The sequence below is a fragment of the Lethenteron reissneri genome, chromosome 58 (assembly GCF_015708825.2).
Source record: "Lethenteron reissneri isolate LAM-NWPU_2019-01 chromosome 58, ASM1570882v1, whole genome shotgun sequence".
Classification (NCBI taxonomy): domain Eukaryota; kingdom Metazoa; phylum Chordata; class Hyperoartia; order Petromyzontiformes; family Petromyzontidae; genus Lethenteron; species Lethenteron reissneri.
Genome location: NC_083836.1, coordinates 9,814,249 through 9,830,910, shown reverse-complemented (window position 1 = coordinate 9,830,910; position 16,662 = coordinate 9,814,249). Strand labels below are relative to the sequence as shown.

The 16,662-nt window shown below is 49.3% G+C and overlaps 1 protein-coding gene across 2 annotated transcripts; it reads left to right on the top strand.

The window, feature by feature from the left end:
* Positions 1-6: 6 nt before the first annotated feature.
* On the top strand, positions 7-16,371 carry LOC133357592 (death effector domain-containing protein-like). Of its 2 annotated transcripts, XM_061575603.1 has the most exons (5): positions 7-1,354; positions 3,184-3,688; positions 7,124-7,198; positions 12,459-12,557; positions 13,925-16,371. In XM_061575603.1, exons 2-5 carry the CDS (start codon positions 3,250-3,252, stop codon positions 14,341-14,343), a joined length of 1,032 nt encoding a protein of 343 aa, XP_061431587.1. In that variant the 5' UTR covers positions 7-1,354; positions 3,184-3,249; the 3' UTR covers positions 14,344-16,371. The 2 variants fall into 2 exon arrangements, with proteins under 2 accessions (XP_061431587.1, XP_061431588.1); XM_061575604.1 differs by lacking the exon at positions 7-1,354 and having other exon boundaries at positions 3,067-3,688.
* The last annotated feature ends 291 nt before the right edge of the window (positions 16,372-16,662 follow it).

Here is a 16,662-nt window from a genome sequence, read left to right as displayed (position 1 = left end):
GGCAACCATTCGCTGACGTCACCCGGATGTGACGTTCAAAATCCTCGCCGCGAGAGCCCGGATGAGAGCTGTGACGTCACCCACACGAAATAATATTGGGAGCGACGCGTGACGTCACGATTAAATAACCGGCAGTGACGTCACGGGGCGAGCGGAAGCGCCGGCACGTGCCGAGTAAACAGCCGAGAGCGAGCTCGCGTGTCCACCCTCATCCACCACACTCACCCTGAGCACACTCACCACACTCGCCCTCACCCACCACTCATCACCCACCACACTCACACTTAGCACCCTCACCCTTAGCACACACCCTCACCCACCACTCTCACTCGCCACACTCATCCTCATCACACTCACCCACACTCACTCACCCTTAGCACACTCACCCTCACCCACCACACTCCACTCACCCTTAGCACACACCCTCACCCACCACTCTCACTCGCCACACTCACTCACCCTTAGCACACTCACCCACACTCACTCACCCTTAGCACACTCACCCTCACCCACCACACTCCACTCACCCTTAGCACACACCCTCACCCACCACTCTCACTCGCCACACTCATCCTCATCACACTCACCCACACTCACTCACTCACCCTTAGCACACTCACCCTCACCCACCACACTCCACTCACCCTTAGCACACACCCTCACCCACCACTCTCACTCGCCACACTCACTCACCCTTAGCACACTCACCCTCATCCACCACACTCCACTCACCCTTAGCACACACCCTCACCCACCCCTCTCACTCGCCACACTCACCCACACTCACTCACCCTTAGCACACTCACCCACCACACTCACTCACCCTTAGCACACTCACCCTCACCCACCACACTCCACTCAGCCTTAGCACACTCACCCTCACCCACCACTCTCACTCGCCACACTCACCCACACTCACTCACCCTTAGCACACTCACCCTCACCCACCACACTCCACTCACCCTTAGCACACCCACCCTCATCACACTCACCCACCACCCTGACCCACCCTTAGCACACTCGCCCTCACCCACCCTCACCCACCCTCACCCACCACACTCACCCTGATCTACCACACTCGCCCACACTCACCCTCACCCACCACATTCACCCTCACTCACCACATTCACCCTCACTCACCACACTCGCCCACACTCACCTTCACCCACCACACTCACCCTCACCCACCACACTCGCCCACCACACTCGCCCTCATCACACTCACCCCGCGCACTCGCCGTCTATACTACACACACTACTCAAACACTGCACACAATACACTCCACTCGCCCTCAATCACACGAGGTAGTCCACATTACACACTAAATACACCACGGACCTTCAATCACACGAGGTAATCTAGTCGACACTATACACACACAACACTCAAGCACCACGCACTGTACACCATACACAATCACCCCACTGTACATTATATACACTACACACGCAGGAGGTATTCTACATGTACACAAATCTATTACACACAGGCCGTACGTACTACACAGGTGCACTCTATACAATTCACATCACACTCTTAATACACTCATCGTGCACACAAGGCATGCCTCCATACATTCTATAATACACACATCCGTGCACTTACTACACGATATCTTCCGAATATTTAGGATCTTACATTACTCTCATACTACACACACAGTACACTATACGTATAATACACTGCACACACGAGGCATTCAACAATCTATATTACAGTGTATATTACCCACACTGTAAACTAAGAACGCCATTACACAAACTATGCACATAAAATGCACAGATTGTACAGTACAGCCTCTACGTTAATTGAATTCTAAATACTATACACACACATACCAAATACGTGACATGCACTTGTGTACATTCGCATGAACGTACGACGCACACCGCATTGAGAGTAAGTTTTCGAGTTGTTTTTGTTGAACCAGGTGAGGATACTTCACGAGGCGAGTAAGGTCTCCCCTTTTGTCAGGGTTACCTGGGACATTTGTGGGCCAGCAATTGAGTAATTTGCGGTGGCATTTGAGACATTTTGACACAAACAACATTCTTTTGGGAATTTATTCTGGCAGCCGCCACAGCAATGACGTCGCGGGGTCTTTAACGTCCCCAATGTATTGGACCCCGCAGTTATATTTCGGTAAATAAACCACCGCGTGCAAACACATTGGGTGCACACGTGCGGTATACGCAGTAAATGCTGCACGCACATGCTTAGAATAACAACTGTTTGCACTTACAAACTATTCATACATATATACTACACCCCAAACACAGCTAAGTATCCTGGCAGCCACCACACGACATAGCACAGCAGACACTGCAAGACGATATCACTCATACCTGGACACACTGCAGAGTATCACACAAGAATACACTTCACATACGACAGTAGCTACGTGACATCACACTACACAAGTACTCGACACGATCTTCGCAGACTGGACTACTAACAATATACTGCACATCTTAGACGACACACCACAAACACACCACAGTAACTCAACACACACCACACAGTAACACACACACACACACCACACAGTAACACACACACAGTAACACACAGTAACACACACCACACAGTAACACACAGTAACACACACCACACAGTAACACACACAGTAACACACACCACACAGTAACACACACACAGTGACACACACACAGTGACACACACACACACAGTAACACACACACAGTAACACACAGTAACACACAAAGACGACGATCCTCCGTATAGGCGTAGCATCCCTTTGGGGCAAGTGCTGTTAGCGAGCACCGCACAACTAACAATGACACCAACACAAGCGGCACAGTAACTGGCACAGGCAGTGACAACAACAACAGCCACAACAACAACACCACCACCCGTAGCCACACGGAGCCGACTCGCGACTCGACACGAGCGCCCCTTCCTCCTGCCCACAACGCCAATTCTCTTCCGATATCCTCTTCCTCCTCCTCCCCCGACTCCATCCTGCCTCTCCTTGCCAGGCCTCGCACCTCCCTCAGCTGTCGTCTCTCCACGTCATCCCCCCCCTACCCCCTCGTCGTTGCTCGCATCGTCGCATCTTCTTACATCTCCCCCTGCTCGCTCATCATCAACTCGCTCTTCCTTCCTTCCTCGTCCACCGCCTCATCGCCTCTTCTTCGTCCCCTCCTCCTCCCCCCCAGCAGCTTCCTCCCCCGCCCGGCCCCCGACGACCCCGAGGAAGTCCGGGACCCGCGTCCTCCTCGCAGAAGATGGCCTCGGCCTCCTCCTCCTCCGCCTCGTCAACCTCCTCCGCCTGCTCTCCGCCCACCCCCCCGTGGCCCGAGGAGTCGTCTGCGCGGCGTCTCGGCCTCTGCTCCCCGCTGGGCTCGCTGCGCTCCCTGGGCGGCCGCCTGTCCCGCCAGGACGTGGCGGCGCTGCGGGAGCGCTTCCCCGCCGAGCTCGGGGCTGGACCCGCAGCCGCCGCCGGCCGAGGAGGAGGAGACGACGACGACGGCGGCGGCTGCTGGGGGGGGAACCCGGGGGGAGGCAGCAGCGGCTGGAGCGGCGAGGAGGCGCTGCTGGCGCTGGCCCGGGCCGGGCGCCTGGGCGAGGGGGAGCCCCGCGCCCTCCGCAGGATTCTGCGAGCGGCCAACAGACTCGACCTGGCGCACAGAGCCGCGGGGGGCTCGTACGGGGCGAGCGCGCAGGGTACGGGGCCTGCACGGGGCATGGTGGAGGGGGGGGGCATGGGGACACCGAGACACACGGGGACGTGGGGGATATGGGGGATATGGGGGGACACGGAGACACACGGGGACGTGGGGGACATGCGGATATGGGGGGACATGCGGATATGGGGGGACACGGGGACGTGGGGGATATGGGGACGTGGGGGACACGGGGATATGGGGGGACACGGGGACATGTGGGGGGGCATGGGGACACGGAGACACACGGGGACCTGGGGACGTGGGGGACACGGGGACATGGGGGGGGGGGCATGGGGACACGGGGACCTGGGAGACACAGGGGACCTGGGAGACACGGAAGACCTGGGGGGACATGGCGATGTGGGGAGGGGACACATGGGGACAGCGTGTGGACAGCGGGACAGGAGGACATGGAGACAGGTGACGTGACAAAGTTGTGGGGGGACATGGATCGATGTAGTTCGACGTGGCATTGGACACGCATTGGTACCACCAGGGTGCAGAAGATACTGGCTGGGACACGTTGACACGGCCATTGTGGGGAAGAGGGAGGACGCACAAAGGAATGGTGACAAGGGGACACGGGAGATATTGGCCAGAGTGGAGGACACAACCGACATGGTGGAGGCTATACCGAGACATCGTGAGGGTGACAGTCGGGGAGAAATACGGGGGGTGTCTGGGGTGGAGCAACCCAGATCTTTCCCTGACACTCACTTGATATAATTCAACGTGAAGCTGTCAGGGTGACTGATTTTGAACTTCAGAAATCCGATGAGCTATGAAGCCCTTTTAACACATGTCCAGTAGGGGCGGGTAAGACCGTTACAGCAACAAACAACACAACAACACGATACGAGTGCACAGTTCAAGAAAGTAAACAAATAACCCAAACACATACAAATACAACTAAACCATCCTGATCCTACCAGGCAAAATCTGCTGCTTTTTCAACACTAAATGCAAGCTCGGAGCAAGGCAGCAAAACTTTACAAAAACAGTCCCAAAGCACACCAAGACAACACAGCAGTACCGCAATAAAATAGCAAATTACAATTGAACTATCGATACACGGCAAGCATCAAGGTTACTAATCACTTTTGTAAATGTGGTTGTACCCAGTGCTAATCTTCTGCTTCGGAATATTTTGTGAAGTAATATTTACGATGTTAAGGGAGGAAATAGGGTTGTTGTTCCCAAATGTTTGTGCTTTAACGGCAAAGGCTCCATCACCGATTCCAACTCTTGGTCTAAGGATAGTTAAAAATACAATTAGATGAACGTCTTAGGTTTCTTGGCTTTGACATTGGGGTTCATGAATTAGCTATGTATAGCGGAGATTTGCCAATTAAGGATTTTATGGCTGAACAGGGCCCAGTGTAGACTTGATGTGGAAGTGGATTCTAAGTAGAAGTCGCAATGGTGGGTCCTGTATGGTCACATCTAGTGCAAATCGAAGAGCGGAATGATAAAGTGGGTTTAGTCTGTCATTTTTTTCACGAGTAGCTGATCTGTAAGCAGCATCACAGAAATCATCAAGCGGCAGAATGATAGCTTCAACAATTTGCAGGCGCAATCAAATGAAAAAAACAACTTTTTTTTCCTTTATCATTTTTTTTGATGATCCAGCACCCACTGATTCCCTGCAGTCCCTTGGCTCAGCAGCAAAGTCAGTCGCCTCCTTTTCACTCTTGCTGCCGGGATTGCCGTGTCCGTGAACTTTGATTCTTCCACCCATTTCGAGGACTGTTTAGCTTCACCTGGGACTATATTTTGTCTCTGCTGTGTTCAACTACTGCACGGCAAGTCACAGCGATTCTCTTTATGCGCCTTATCTCGTACTGCTCCACCTCCAAATTCCCTCGCTTTGTCTATCTTCTTAAGGATTTGTTATAACCTTGTCAATTCAAGAAACAGCTCTTATTACAATTTTGATCGTAGCGTTTATTGCTGGCCACCTGATATTGTGTGCCTATTGGCCTCTGCTCAGCAACTTGTGAATTTTGAAAAGGTGGAATTAAGTGAAAATAAAATCAAAACGTTATTTTGTTGCATTGTGCGCAGTCGTTGGTACAATAGAAAACGCGGTTTAATCGTGGGCGGCTGTGAAACATAGATCTGGACTCAAAATTTCAGATATGCGGCCTTGCTCTCTGACCCGGCGCCTTTGAGCCACAAACCCATCTCCAAACTATAACCAGAAGACAGACATGATGAGACCAATACAAATAGCCTGACAATAGACACAAACCTACAGTATACAGTTAAGACACAGGAACATCACAAGACCATCAAGACGTGTTCGTGTCAAAATCCAGATAAACCTCACGCTGGCCCAAATGAGACCACACATCTGGCTGACCCAACCCGCTACTTCCAGCAGTGCAGAGCCAATTGACCTGATGGCTCTTGCTATACCTAATAAATGAACTTGAACTTGCAAGTGGCACTTGGGATTAATGCCTAGAAGAAGTGCAAGCGAAATCGGCATCAAACGCAAGAACAGTTGTCATACAGTGTCAGAATACAAACTATTGAGATTCAAAACTTGGCTATCAAAATTATAAAGAGGGCATGTTTAATGTAAAGTGTTGTTTATTCACTGAGAATGGTTTAGACCACTGGACTTGCAAGCCAGATGGAGCCCGTTCGATTCCCTGGCATGGCAGTTGCATCAGTGGTGCACGTGTGTCCACGCAGCAATTTGAATGGGTACATCATTTATCCACCCACCATTCCACCTGAAGTGAAATGGATGTTACGTGGTGGAAGTCGTGAAGGGGGGACGCCACACAATGTCTTGTTACGGAGTCAGCAGACTCGACAGATTTGTGACAATGTTGTACTTGTGGGTGATTTCAGAGATGCTTGGTGACATCTCTACAGGAGAGTTAAACGTCTGTTATGCTTGTTGAAATGTCTTAACAAAGAGCATGAAAGATACTTTAGCAAAAAACGGACGATAAGACCAAAGCACGAAGAATCATGGTTTTTTTACAAGATCAACCCGATATAAGCACAAACTGTCCTTTCAGTTAAACACAACACATCCGGTTCACTTGTGAAATGTTGTGAAGGGATTCTTCGCCTCATGACATGACGCTGATTGCACAGTTTGAATAAATTGGCAGGGGGGAGTGGACAGACTAAATAATATTTAAAAAACGGTGCCTTTTAGGCAACGTTAAAGAAATGCAGCAGATGCACCACAGTCACTGGAGTGTTGATGAAAGTCACTTTAAAAGTCTTTTACATTTCATAGATGTAGCCACATGTCAACATGTGGGACCACTCAAGCCTCGCAGCTTAGGTGTGTGGCTACAAGAGAAGAGCTGTGTGCTGAGTAGCGCACGTTGCACACTTCTCTGCGCACTGCGCTGCGCCTGTAAGCATGGGTGGTGCGCGTGTCCCTGGCGCTCTGTGCGGTGTGCAGTGTATTTGGAGCAGGCCGAGGCACGCGAGGAGGAGCCTGTGACTCCGCTGCCGCCCTCCCGTAACCTTCGCGCAGGTAAATCCACTCGCAGATCGCGCTGCACCGACCGCGAAAACCCAAAGCAACGAGTGGTGTAAACATTCATAACTTCACCCACATCGCTAAATCTTTCCCCGCACATTGCTAAATCTTTCCCCGCACAGCACGTGCGTCAAATTGCGCGTGACGTAAAATAATGAATTATTTTTTAAATTGTGCATGAGTCATTGTGTTGAAACAGAATCCATCAATTCACATCTCAGTAGTTGCCTACACTTGCCGCAACAATGGCAATTAAAGAATCATCGCTTGAAATATGTTCACTTTTGAAACTGGTAAGGGAGAAATGTTACATACCTCGTACATGTGTCTCAGCCGACAATTAATGCTACTTTGTGGTACAATACGTCTGCTGTAGAAGGTTGTGCGTTGATTGTGTTCATTGTGAAGCGAGTTCTGGTTTGTACATTGAATGGTACTGCCAATGCGCAATACAGTTCCTTGAGTTTGACTTAAAATGGGAACAACAGATTTTTGGAGATACCTGCCCAAGCTACATTGTCCCTGGCTGCCCACCAGCATGCAAATGCAACTTTGTTGATACATTTTTATTTAATGTCATGGTCAAGCACTTTATTGTAGTGTCACAGTGATATCACTGCCACACATTTCAAGATGTCACTTGATTGACGCTGGTGTAACCATCAACCGCATCAACGGGCCCATCACCTGCATAGATGGAAAGTTAATGACAAACCATGGTAATATTATTGTGGCCATACAACCCAAACGATGGACCATACAGTAATCCACTATCGTCTGCGCTCCTTCAACAAGAGGAGGAAACTACGCGAAATTTCTGCTGAAGCCCTCTCATCATGGCTAGCAGACCTCAACATTGGCATCTAGCTCCTGAACATGTTGCCTTACACGAAAATATAATAGTGACGTCACCTAATGCAGGAGAGCACTTCAACTTGAATTGGAATAGTTTTTTTTTATTTCAACTCAACAAAGTTTAAAACTCTTGCCAGGGCAGTGTTACACACAGCCTGTGGTGTGTGGCTACTAGAGAATATTGTTTTTTCTGCCATTCCGTTCTCAAATTTGCAAAACTGTCCACCATGAGGCATCGGTATCCTTAAGCTGGGTGTTACCGCAACCACCCGCTTCGCCGCACGGCAATCACCATCATCGCCTTGTCTGTTTAAGACCGTTATAAACACTCGACATTAATTCTTTGCCACACATTCCCAGTGCGACCACACCATAGGAGGAGATACCAAGTAAAGCTTCATGCAAATGGGTTCACGTTATCTACTTGCCCCATCTCACCCCGCCCAGCAGGTTTTGAAGTTTCACAGATCCAAATGATCCGCCAATTAGGGTGGCCGCCCTTTCCACTGTAGTTCTAACGTGGACACATTTCTCAGTCAGCCTCGGTCTTTTACCAAAACTGCAGTTATTTTCAAGTAAAGTTCACATTCTCAACACAGATCCTTTTTTGGCTAACCATCGAACAAAGGCCGTCACCGGATCGCGCGCTTTCAAATGCGCTTTAACACTCTTTCGTTCGATATTAGGGAGCCACTGGAGCTAAGCACTTTAAAATATAGATTGAAAACTAATTTCTTTTGAACTGCATTTTGTGTTTAGTTTGTTGTCCCTCAGCATCTTCGATAAGCACAGTTGGCTACGTACGGTGCGAATCATTTCTGCCACCAGAACACAGACGCCTATTTCCTGGATTCACAGCTATTGTCGGAACTGATTGAATGTCTGCATTTTTACTGACAATCGAACAGGGATCCGTTTCAGCAGGACAAACTTTTTTTGAATAGATTTGTTTGCTTGACTTTGGTCTGGGGGTGAGCTGCCTCTTTCGTTTTGCATTAAATCAATGCCTGGTTATTGTCTAGGTGATGACTAAAAATTATTTTTTAAAAATGAGCTTCTCCAAAGGAGGAGACAGTGTTGTTAAAGCCTGTCGTAGTAAGAATAGGAATCATAGTATTTATTTATACTGGAGGAATCCGGTGAGCTCTAAAGCTCTTTTTCATAGATGTCCAGTCGGGGCGGGTCATAACGTTACAGTCGTGGCGAGGAACGCCCACCACTTGATTGATCGCAGACACTTTGCTCATTGGATTTTCCCGTACAACCTTACAAAACATCTCCTTGTTGTCGAAATGGCAAGAAAAGTACCACGAGGTGGCATTGATTCCCCACTCGCCAGAGAGACTCACAACCACACACAGTGGACAGCACCAGGAAATGCGCCTCAGCCAATGGCGCGTGGTGGAGCTGTGTGAGGGGGCGGGGTCGGTGAGAATAACTCAGCCAATGGTAACCTCTGACCTCTTGTATTTGTAAAATCTAATATTGCTATTTTTTGATGGATTTCCCATGTAAACACAGGGCCGGCAGATGCAACAAGGCAGCCGAACACGGGTGGCACGCAAAATTTTATCCGAATAATGTTCCCGTATTTTGGCTCCTCAGTGCGTGCACACTGCCTCCTGATGCCTGAGGAAATGATTGGAAATGATAAATATGGACATATTAATTTTCAGGACGAAGCATATGACATAACGCATGTCATGAATTTTAATGAGCTTGTGAAATCCATAAGAGGTTTTTTGGGTTAGATCGCGTAAATATATAAATGTGTCGTTAACCCCGCCACCACCCGACACAGCCAACTAGTAAGGGTTGTCATGTAAATAGAACATGCCAATTCGTCACTAGTACAGCACGATGGTGTGTTGGAGAACCAAGCCACAACATTGACAATCTGAGTACGACGTTTCGGCAGAAATTACAACTAACTTCATCAGGCGGGTTTAACGACACACATATTTACACAATCTAACCTATAAAACCTCTTATGCATGATATTGGTCGTGAAATCCTACCTGTTAAACTAAGCTTGTGAAAGGTGGCCAACGCACTGCTTCCTAGGCATAAGTAGATAAATGCTTATGAATATTAATGTGCTTCCAGGTGGACTTTTATGGGTAATGATGCTGTCTCAAACCATACCCTCTGCACCAATGCAAGCTAATGGTTGCTTACAGCATGAATAAGCCCCTACACGCCTCCACTCGCATTTCCGTGCCCTGTGATGTCAATATGAGTGTTTAAATCATATTGTACAAAAAAACTGCAGAAGCTAATTGGACACGGAATTAATTTAGTTAAACCTGAGGGGATTCCAAAGAACACAGGATGAAATGTTACTCTCCTTTGTGGAAGCACTTCCAAGAGTTCATGAACAGTGAACCTGGTGAAATTTGGGGAGCGCATCGTCAGTAGTGAACCTTTGGTTCCTAGGGTGTTTTGGCCTTTCATACTATACACCCTCCCCAAAGGCGGCCAGCGACAGGGTGACCAATCCTACGTTTGCGTCCCATTCCCAATTAGTCATAGGAGTCGCCTTGTTGTTGATAGCCAACATCCCATGGGACTATGCATGGCAGGGGCATCCTCCCTGAGTCAAGCATTGTTGACTGCATACCTCCTGGCCCTCTCATTTTGGGGCCCAGCTGGGGTCTTTCCTCTTCATCCAAAGCCACTGACTGCTGCCTTCTGCCGCCTCCGATACAGTTCTGATTGCCGAACGCTGGCTCTGGCCCTTAATTCCCAGGTCTCTAAGCAGTCTGGTTGTAGATGTTGCCACAAAACCTCTGCAGCCCACCTCCACTGGTCGGACTTCTGTGTTCCAGCCATGATGCCGTGCTTCGGCAGCTAGATCGGAATAGCGCAGATGTTTTCGCTCATAAGCCTCATCTACTGAGTCCTCCCAGGGTACTGTGAGCTCAATTTGTAAGAAAGAAAAAACCCGTTAATTGAATGTCCAGTGCAATGTTTAACGTTTCAAGCAAGCAACCTGACAATCCATAATTTCAGATTGACAAGTCTTGTTCAAGCGAACTGAGAAATGAACTGATCCTCTTAGGGTTGGCTTGAGCTTCGTTGAGTCTTAACTAAACTAATGCTTGTATTTTACCAGGTAAGACCCATTGAGCTATATAGCTCTCTTTCAGGAGCGATCTGGCCACAAATGATAACTCAACGCAGTGGCTTATCACGTGGAATTTTATGGCAACCAAATGTGGAGGGAAAAACCGAAGGACCTGGAGAAAAATCCACGCGACCACGGGGAGAGAGAACATGCAAACTCCAAATATACAGCAGGCATCAGGGTCGGGATCGAACCCACGGCCTCCTGTGTACCAGGCGAGGGAGTTAACATCTCGTAGCCACCGTGGCGCCTCGAGTCGGAGTCGGAGGAGTTGTCTCCTTACTCAAGTAAGCAATGGGGTGGGGGCTCATGTCTGTAGCCCCGAACCAGTGATGGGAATTCAACATTCCTATTACAGGAGCAAGGTTCGATAGGATCTCCACTGTTGTACAATATCACGTGAGAAATGTATTAATTTTTTTAAACGGTCGTTGTCACCGACAACTCTAGATGTCACGTAGCATTAAAACTCGTGTTTGGGAAATAATGGGATTATGAATGGGATCGGTAGATTTCTCAGAAGATTAGCAAATGGGAGTGCCTTTTGTCCTTAATCACGTACGTGCTTGATCACTTTCATTGGGCAGAAACATAAATGGCTGCTTGCGGGTTGAAGGCAAAGTGTCTCCTATTGTTACGTTTCGAGTAACTTTGCATTATTTGAGTCCAATCTCTATAACGCTCAATGATGTCAAGGACTGAGATATTCCATGTGTGGCAGAGTGTGGAATTCCTATCAGCATGGGGAACTGTGTTAATTTCTCCAACCTGCAGAGGAGCAGCTGTGTGAATTCTGGGCCTTGGAAGCTGTCGTTATGAATGCAGCTTGTGGTGCAGAATGTCTCCCGCAACCCTGACGGCCGCGATCTGCCAGCGCAACTTCAGTGCAATCGTCACCGCCAACTGCCACAGCATCCCCTGCGATAAAAATCGGTTTCCCATAATCTAAACAAATCTCATCGCAGCTCCCCCTCGTGGGCCATAGTGACAGCAACTTCCAACCGGGATGACAGGTCATCATGGCTTGCCTCTATTACATCGATGTAGTGACTGGCGATAATAATGTGCTGCATAAAGTACACTCCGCGTTGAATGACCGGTTAACCGTTGCCTACAAAGTTGATATCGTTCCTCGTGCTGACGGTTGTCCGCAAGTTATTTCCGTGACCCCGCTGCACTAGCGGCCTTTGATGGGGGTTGCGCTTATGGAGGGGAGGGCGAGGCTGACGCGGGGGGTGGGGTGCGCTTGTTGTGCGATGGCCGTGGCGCCAGGCGTGCGTGTGCGCAGGCGTACGAGCCGGTTCCCCAGGATGCAGATGCATGGCAGGGCTGGTAGAGAGGCCACCGATGGCACCGAGAAGCGCACGTGCGGTAAGTCAGAGCGATGGTGTGCTCCCGAGTGCGGACGGACTTATGCACACGCACGCACACGCGCTCACACATGCGCATACACACGCGCTCACACGCGCTGACACGCGCACGCACACACGTGCACGCGCATGCGCACACACGCGCGCACACACGCGCACACACGTGCACACACGCGCACACACATGCGCGACCACCGGGAGATCCTCGTCTACACTGAGCTAGCGGAGGAAAATTCCACATTCCACGCAGAGCCGGCACCGCTGCCGTCCTGGGTTCGATGCTACGTAAAGCCGCCTGTGAATCAACTGGGTTCTCAAGTGTCGGGAGTTGATGATTGCAGCCCGGTCAGTGAACAAAAAAACCCGAATTTGGTCCTACATTTTAGTGGATAAATTCCTTCTCTGAGAATAAAAAAATTGGCTTTACTGTCACTTGACAAACCCCTCTCGTGTGCCAAATGGGTTGGAAGTTCTGCCCTGTACTGTGCGTGACCCAGAGGTTACTTTGAAGAAGGAATCTCAGAGGTAGCTCTGGTATACGCTTCCGTGGACCGTTCTCCAACATGAGGGAGATCTGCAGGGATATGCCTGGGGCACAATCTGGATAAAATTGGGGAAAATAACAAAGGGGATTAAGTGAGTAATTTTATACGCAAGCTTTCGCAACCAATGTTTCATAATTCACGTGCATGGTGTGCTGATGATGACATGGCACCTACTTAAAAACCTGGATCAGGAAGCTTATTCACACCAAAGTTGAGCTTTGTCAACACCGTGATGATGCTGGATTTAATATCCAGCGAAACCTACCCAGCTAAATATGTACATGCTCTTCAACACTGCTGCAGTTTTGCTGATAAACCAAATCAATCGTCAAATTTGCCCCATCACGTGACAACTTGATTTGATTGACTCTGTCAGGTGGGGGAGGGTTGTTAAAATTTGACATTACACTAACAGGATCTAACCCAGGAGACCGATCATGAATCGGATTAAGTGTGTATCACAGGGGTGCCGCGGTGGTCAGATGGTAAGTACCTCGCCTGGTATACAGAAGGTTGTGGGTTCGATTTCAACCCTGACGCCTGCTGTATATTTGAAGTTTGCATGCTCCCCGTGGATGCGTGGATTTTTCTTCGAGTCCTCAGCTATTTCCCTTCACATTTAGAATCAACATCACGCGTTTATTTGGCTGCTATCAATTTCCACATGATAACACACCTTGTTGAGCTAGAATTTGTGATGGCCAGGTTGCTTCTGCAAAAGAGCTACGTAGCTCAGTGGGGCCAGACCTGGCAAAGTAAAAAAATAGTTTTTCCCGAGTTTTATTTGAACGGTCGCTGAAATGCCTTGCGTTGTGTGCGGCAGACATTCGCTTGCGCGTGCGCGCAGAGTACTGCCACCACGACGCCGCGTTGCAGGAGAGCGTCTTCTCCAACAAGCCCGACCCTCTGGAGCGCCAGCTCGAGAGGTTCTCGCAGGCCGTCGCGACGCTTAAGTCACGCGACCTTGGCGCCATCATCTGCGACATCAAGTTCTCGGCCCTCACGTACCTCGACGCGTTCTGGCGCGACTATCTCAACGGGTCGCTTCTGGAGGCCCTCAAGGGCGTCTTCATCACTGACTCGCTCAAGCAGGCCGTGGGGCACGAGGCCATCCGCCTGCTGGTGAACGTAGACGAGGACGACTACGAGGCCGGGCGGAGGAGGTTGCTGGGCAACACGAGTCCATCGGCGGCGGCAGGGGAAGCGGCGGCGGCGCCGGCGGCAGGAGCAGCGGGGCTCTGATGCGGCGAGCGCCGGGAGTGAGCCGTGTTGGCTTGCCCGCTGCCCGTCCTGTACGATGCTCGTCGCCACGGATAGTTAAATGGGCTTGTAACGATCCACACCCCGCCCACCCGCCCGCCCGCAGCCGCTGTCGACGATTGTCGCGGCTGAATTTCGAGAGCGTCTGTCCTTTGTTGTGTCGTTTTGACTTTCTCATTCGTGTTGTCTCTCGTTTTTTTTGTCTCGTCGTTCTCACCATTAGCCTCAACGTTAACATCTGTACATAAGTTGCACGATTGATGCTTACACGCAAATATAATTGATGCTTACACGCATGATTCGGTGCACGTATTGTGAGTGTAAGAATTGATTTTAATAGGTGGATCGTTACATGCCTAATATTTAACATTATACAAAACTAAGCATCTAATTATATATGTTAATTCTAGATTTGAAGCTTTCGTGACTGCAATGATTCATATTCTTAGTTTTTTTCGGTAAAGTCACGTAGGTAAAAAACATTAAAAATAAAATAAAAATCACGACGTTTCGGAGGCAACACAAGCTTCCGTCTTCAGGTGGTACCGTCACAGCCACGACAGCTGTATCAAGTAAATGAGAGATTGCAGGAGCTACCACTCCGTTTATATGGTTGGAGAAGGTGGTGGGGCAAGGGCCGCATACTTTTATTAATATGGTAAGGTGAGGTTTAAGACTAAGAATAGACTGCATAACAAAGGCTGAGCCTTAATTTTTTTTACCTACGTGACTTTACCGAAAAAACCTAAGAACATATATGTTAAACACATTCAATGGTTGGTATACTTTCTATTCATTGTTTAGTCTCCAAAAATCACTTCGGTAAAATGGTATTTCCATTTTGTAGACGTGTTTTACAGAGACGATGATTGGAGCAGAGGGACTTTCCACGAGCAGACGTACACATGGGCATCACCGTGTGTTTGCAGAGCACTCGCAACGCGAAACAACACAAAAGGCAAATGTGCATTCGCAGGCAAACATTTGCCGCATCGCAGGCTCATGGGCATACGTACAACACATGGGAACAATTCAAGCGTAATTGGACAGTTGGGCGCACTTTCAAATGCGCGCAAGCCGGTCACATTACTGCTCCATCTCCACGGCGGTCGTCTGTGCTTCCCCCTTCCCCCTTCCTTGGCTGCTCCTCCGTCGTCAGTCTCGACCGCCGGCCGTCTTCCCTCGTCGCGACGCGTCCCCCGCCCAGGCGCACTTGCCTCTCAGCGGTCGACATGATGACGACGACTCTGACGTGCTCCCCTTTCCGTCCGTCTTGTCCGTCGTCACCATTCGTGTACTTGTCAGCATCTGTTGCATTTTCTATGTCACGTCGTTGTCCACGTTTATGATCCCTGTGTTATAGCAGTTAATATACTCGGTAAAAACTGAATCCTTTCTGCACATTGCTTTCGTTTAATAGGTTCGGTTTTTCCAGAGAACCTTGTATATGAACTCTGATGTGATTTACAGTTGTGTCCTGTCAAGATCTCTTCAGTTTAGCAAACTTGTACAAGACTTGTTTTTTTTTTGGCTTTTGTTTTGTTGATATTTATCTCGAGCCCAACTTTAATAGTGTGCACATACAGACACGAAACCACGCATCACGACTGGATATCAAGCAACGCCCCATGGCCACCGAATGAAACGTCACGACATTCACACCCCGCTGGTGCGACGGGGACCCGCGTCTGCAGTGAAGAGTCGACGAGCCGCCACACCGCACGCTATGTAACGCAAATGGTCGCCATTTGCGTACACGAGGTCGAACAATTTGCGGTTGCATACCAAGAGACGTGCTGTTACTTTTGTGTCTAGTTGCGCGGCACACATTTTTAAAAAACGTGTTTGGCTCATTCCCGTCCGCTCTCGCGCGAGGAGTAGGCGACTGCACACGCGGGAGGGTTGCGGCTCCATCCTGGCAGCGTCGCATCTGACGACACCTGCCTATGACCGTGCACTTCGTGGTACCTTTGCATTTACTTTAAATAAAGATTGATATGAGCACATTGATCTCTTGTGTGTTGCAGACATTCTCACCTGTCTTCAGGTTTGTGCTGTATAATTTCTAAATCGTAGATTGTGATCGACTTTAGAGGGACGTTTAACAAAAATCTTACCCACTTGTGCTCTTGAAAGTCCATTTGCAAAGCTCTCAGAGCAGTGTTGCCACGTGTGTTGGAGAACAGCTGTTGAGGGGAGTATTTTCTTAACGGGACTTAACCAGAAAAATTTAAATGTCCTTTGTATCCGTCACCCGTTGACGAAGACCTCCGACTCTAAAGTCCCGGGTCCCCTTCTGTG

Excerpts from the sequence above, each read along its gene's own strand:
- LOC133357592 (XM_061575603.1), top strand. The coding sequence starts at position 3,250 with ATGGCCTCGGCCTCCTCCTCCTCCGCCTCGTCAACCTCCTCCGCCTGC. Across the intron at positions 7,199-12,458 it reads CTCCCGTAACCTTCGCGCAG|GCGTGCGTGTGCGCAGGCGT; the intron begins GTAAATCCACTC and ends CCGTGGCGCCAG. Across the intron at positions 12,558-13,924 it reads CACCGAGAAGCGCACGTGCG|ACATTCGCTTGCGCGTGCGC; the intron begins GTAAGTCAGAGC and ends TGTGTGCGGCAG.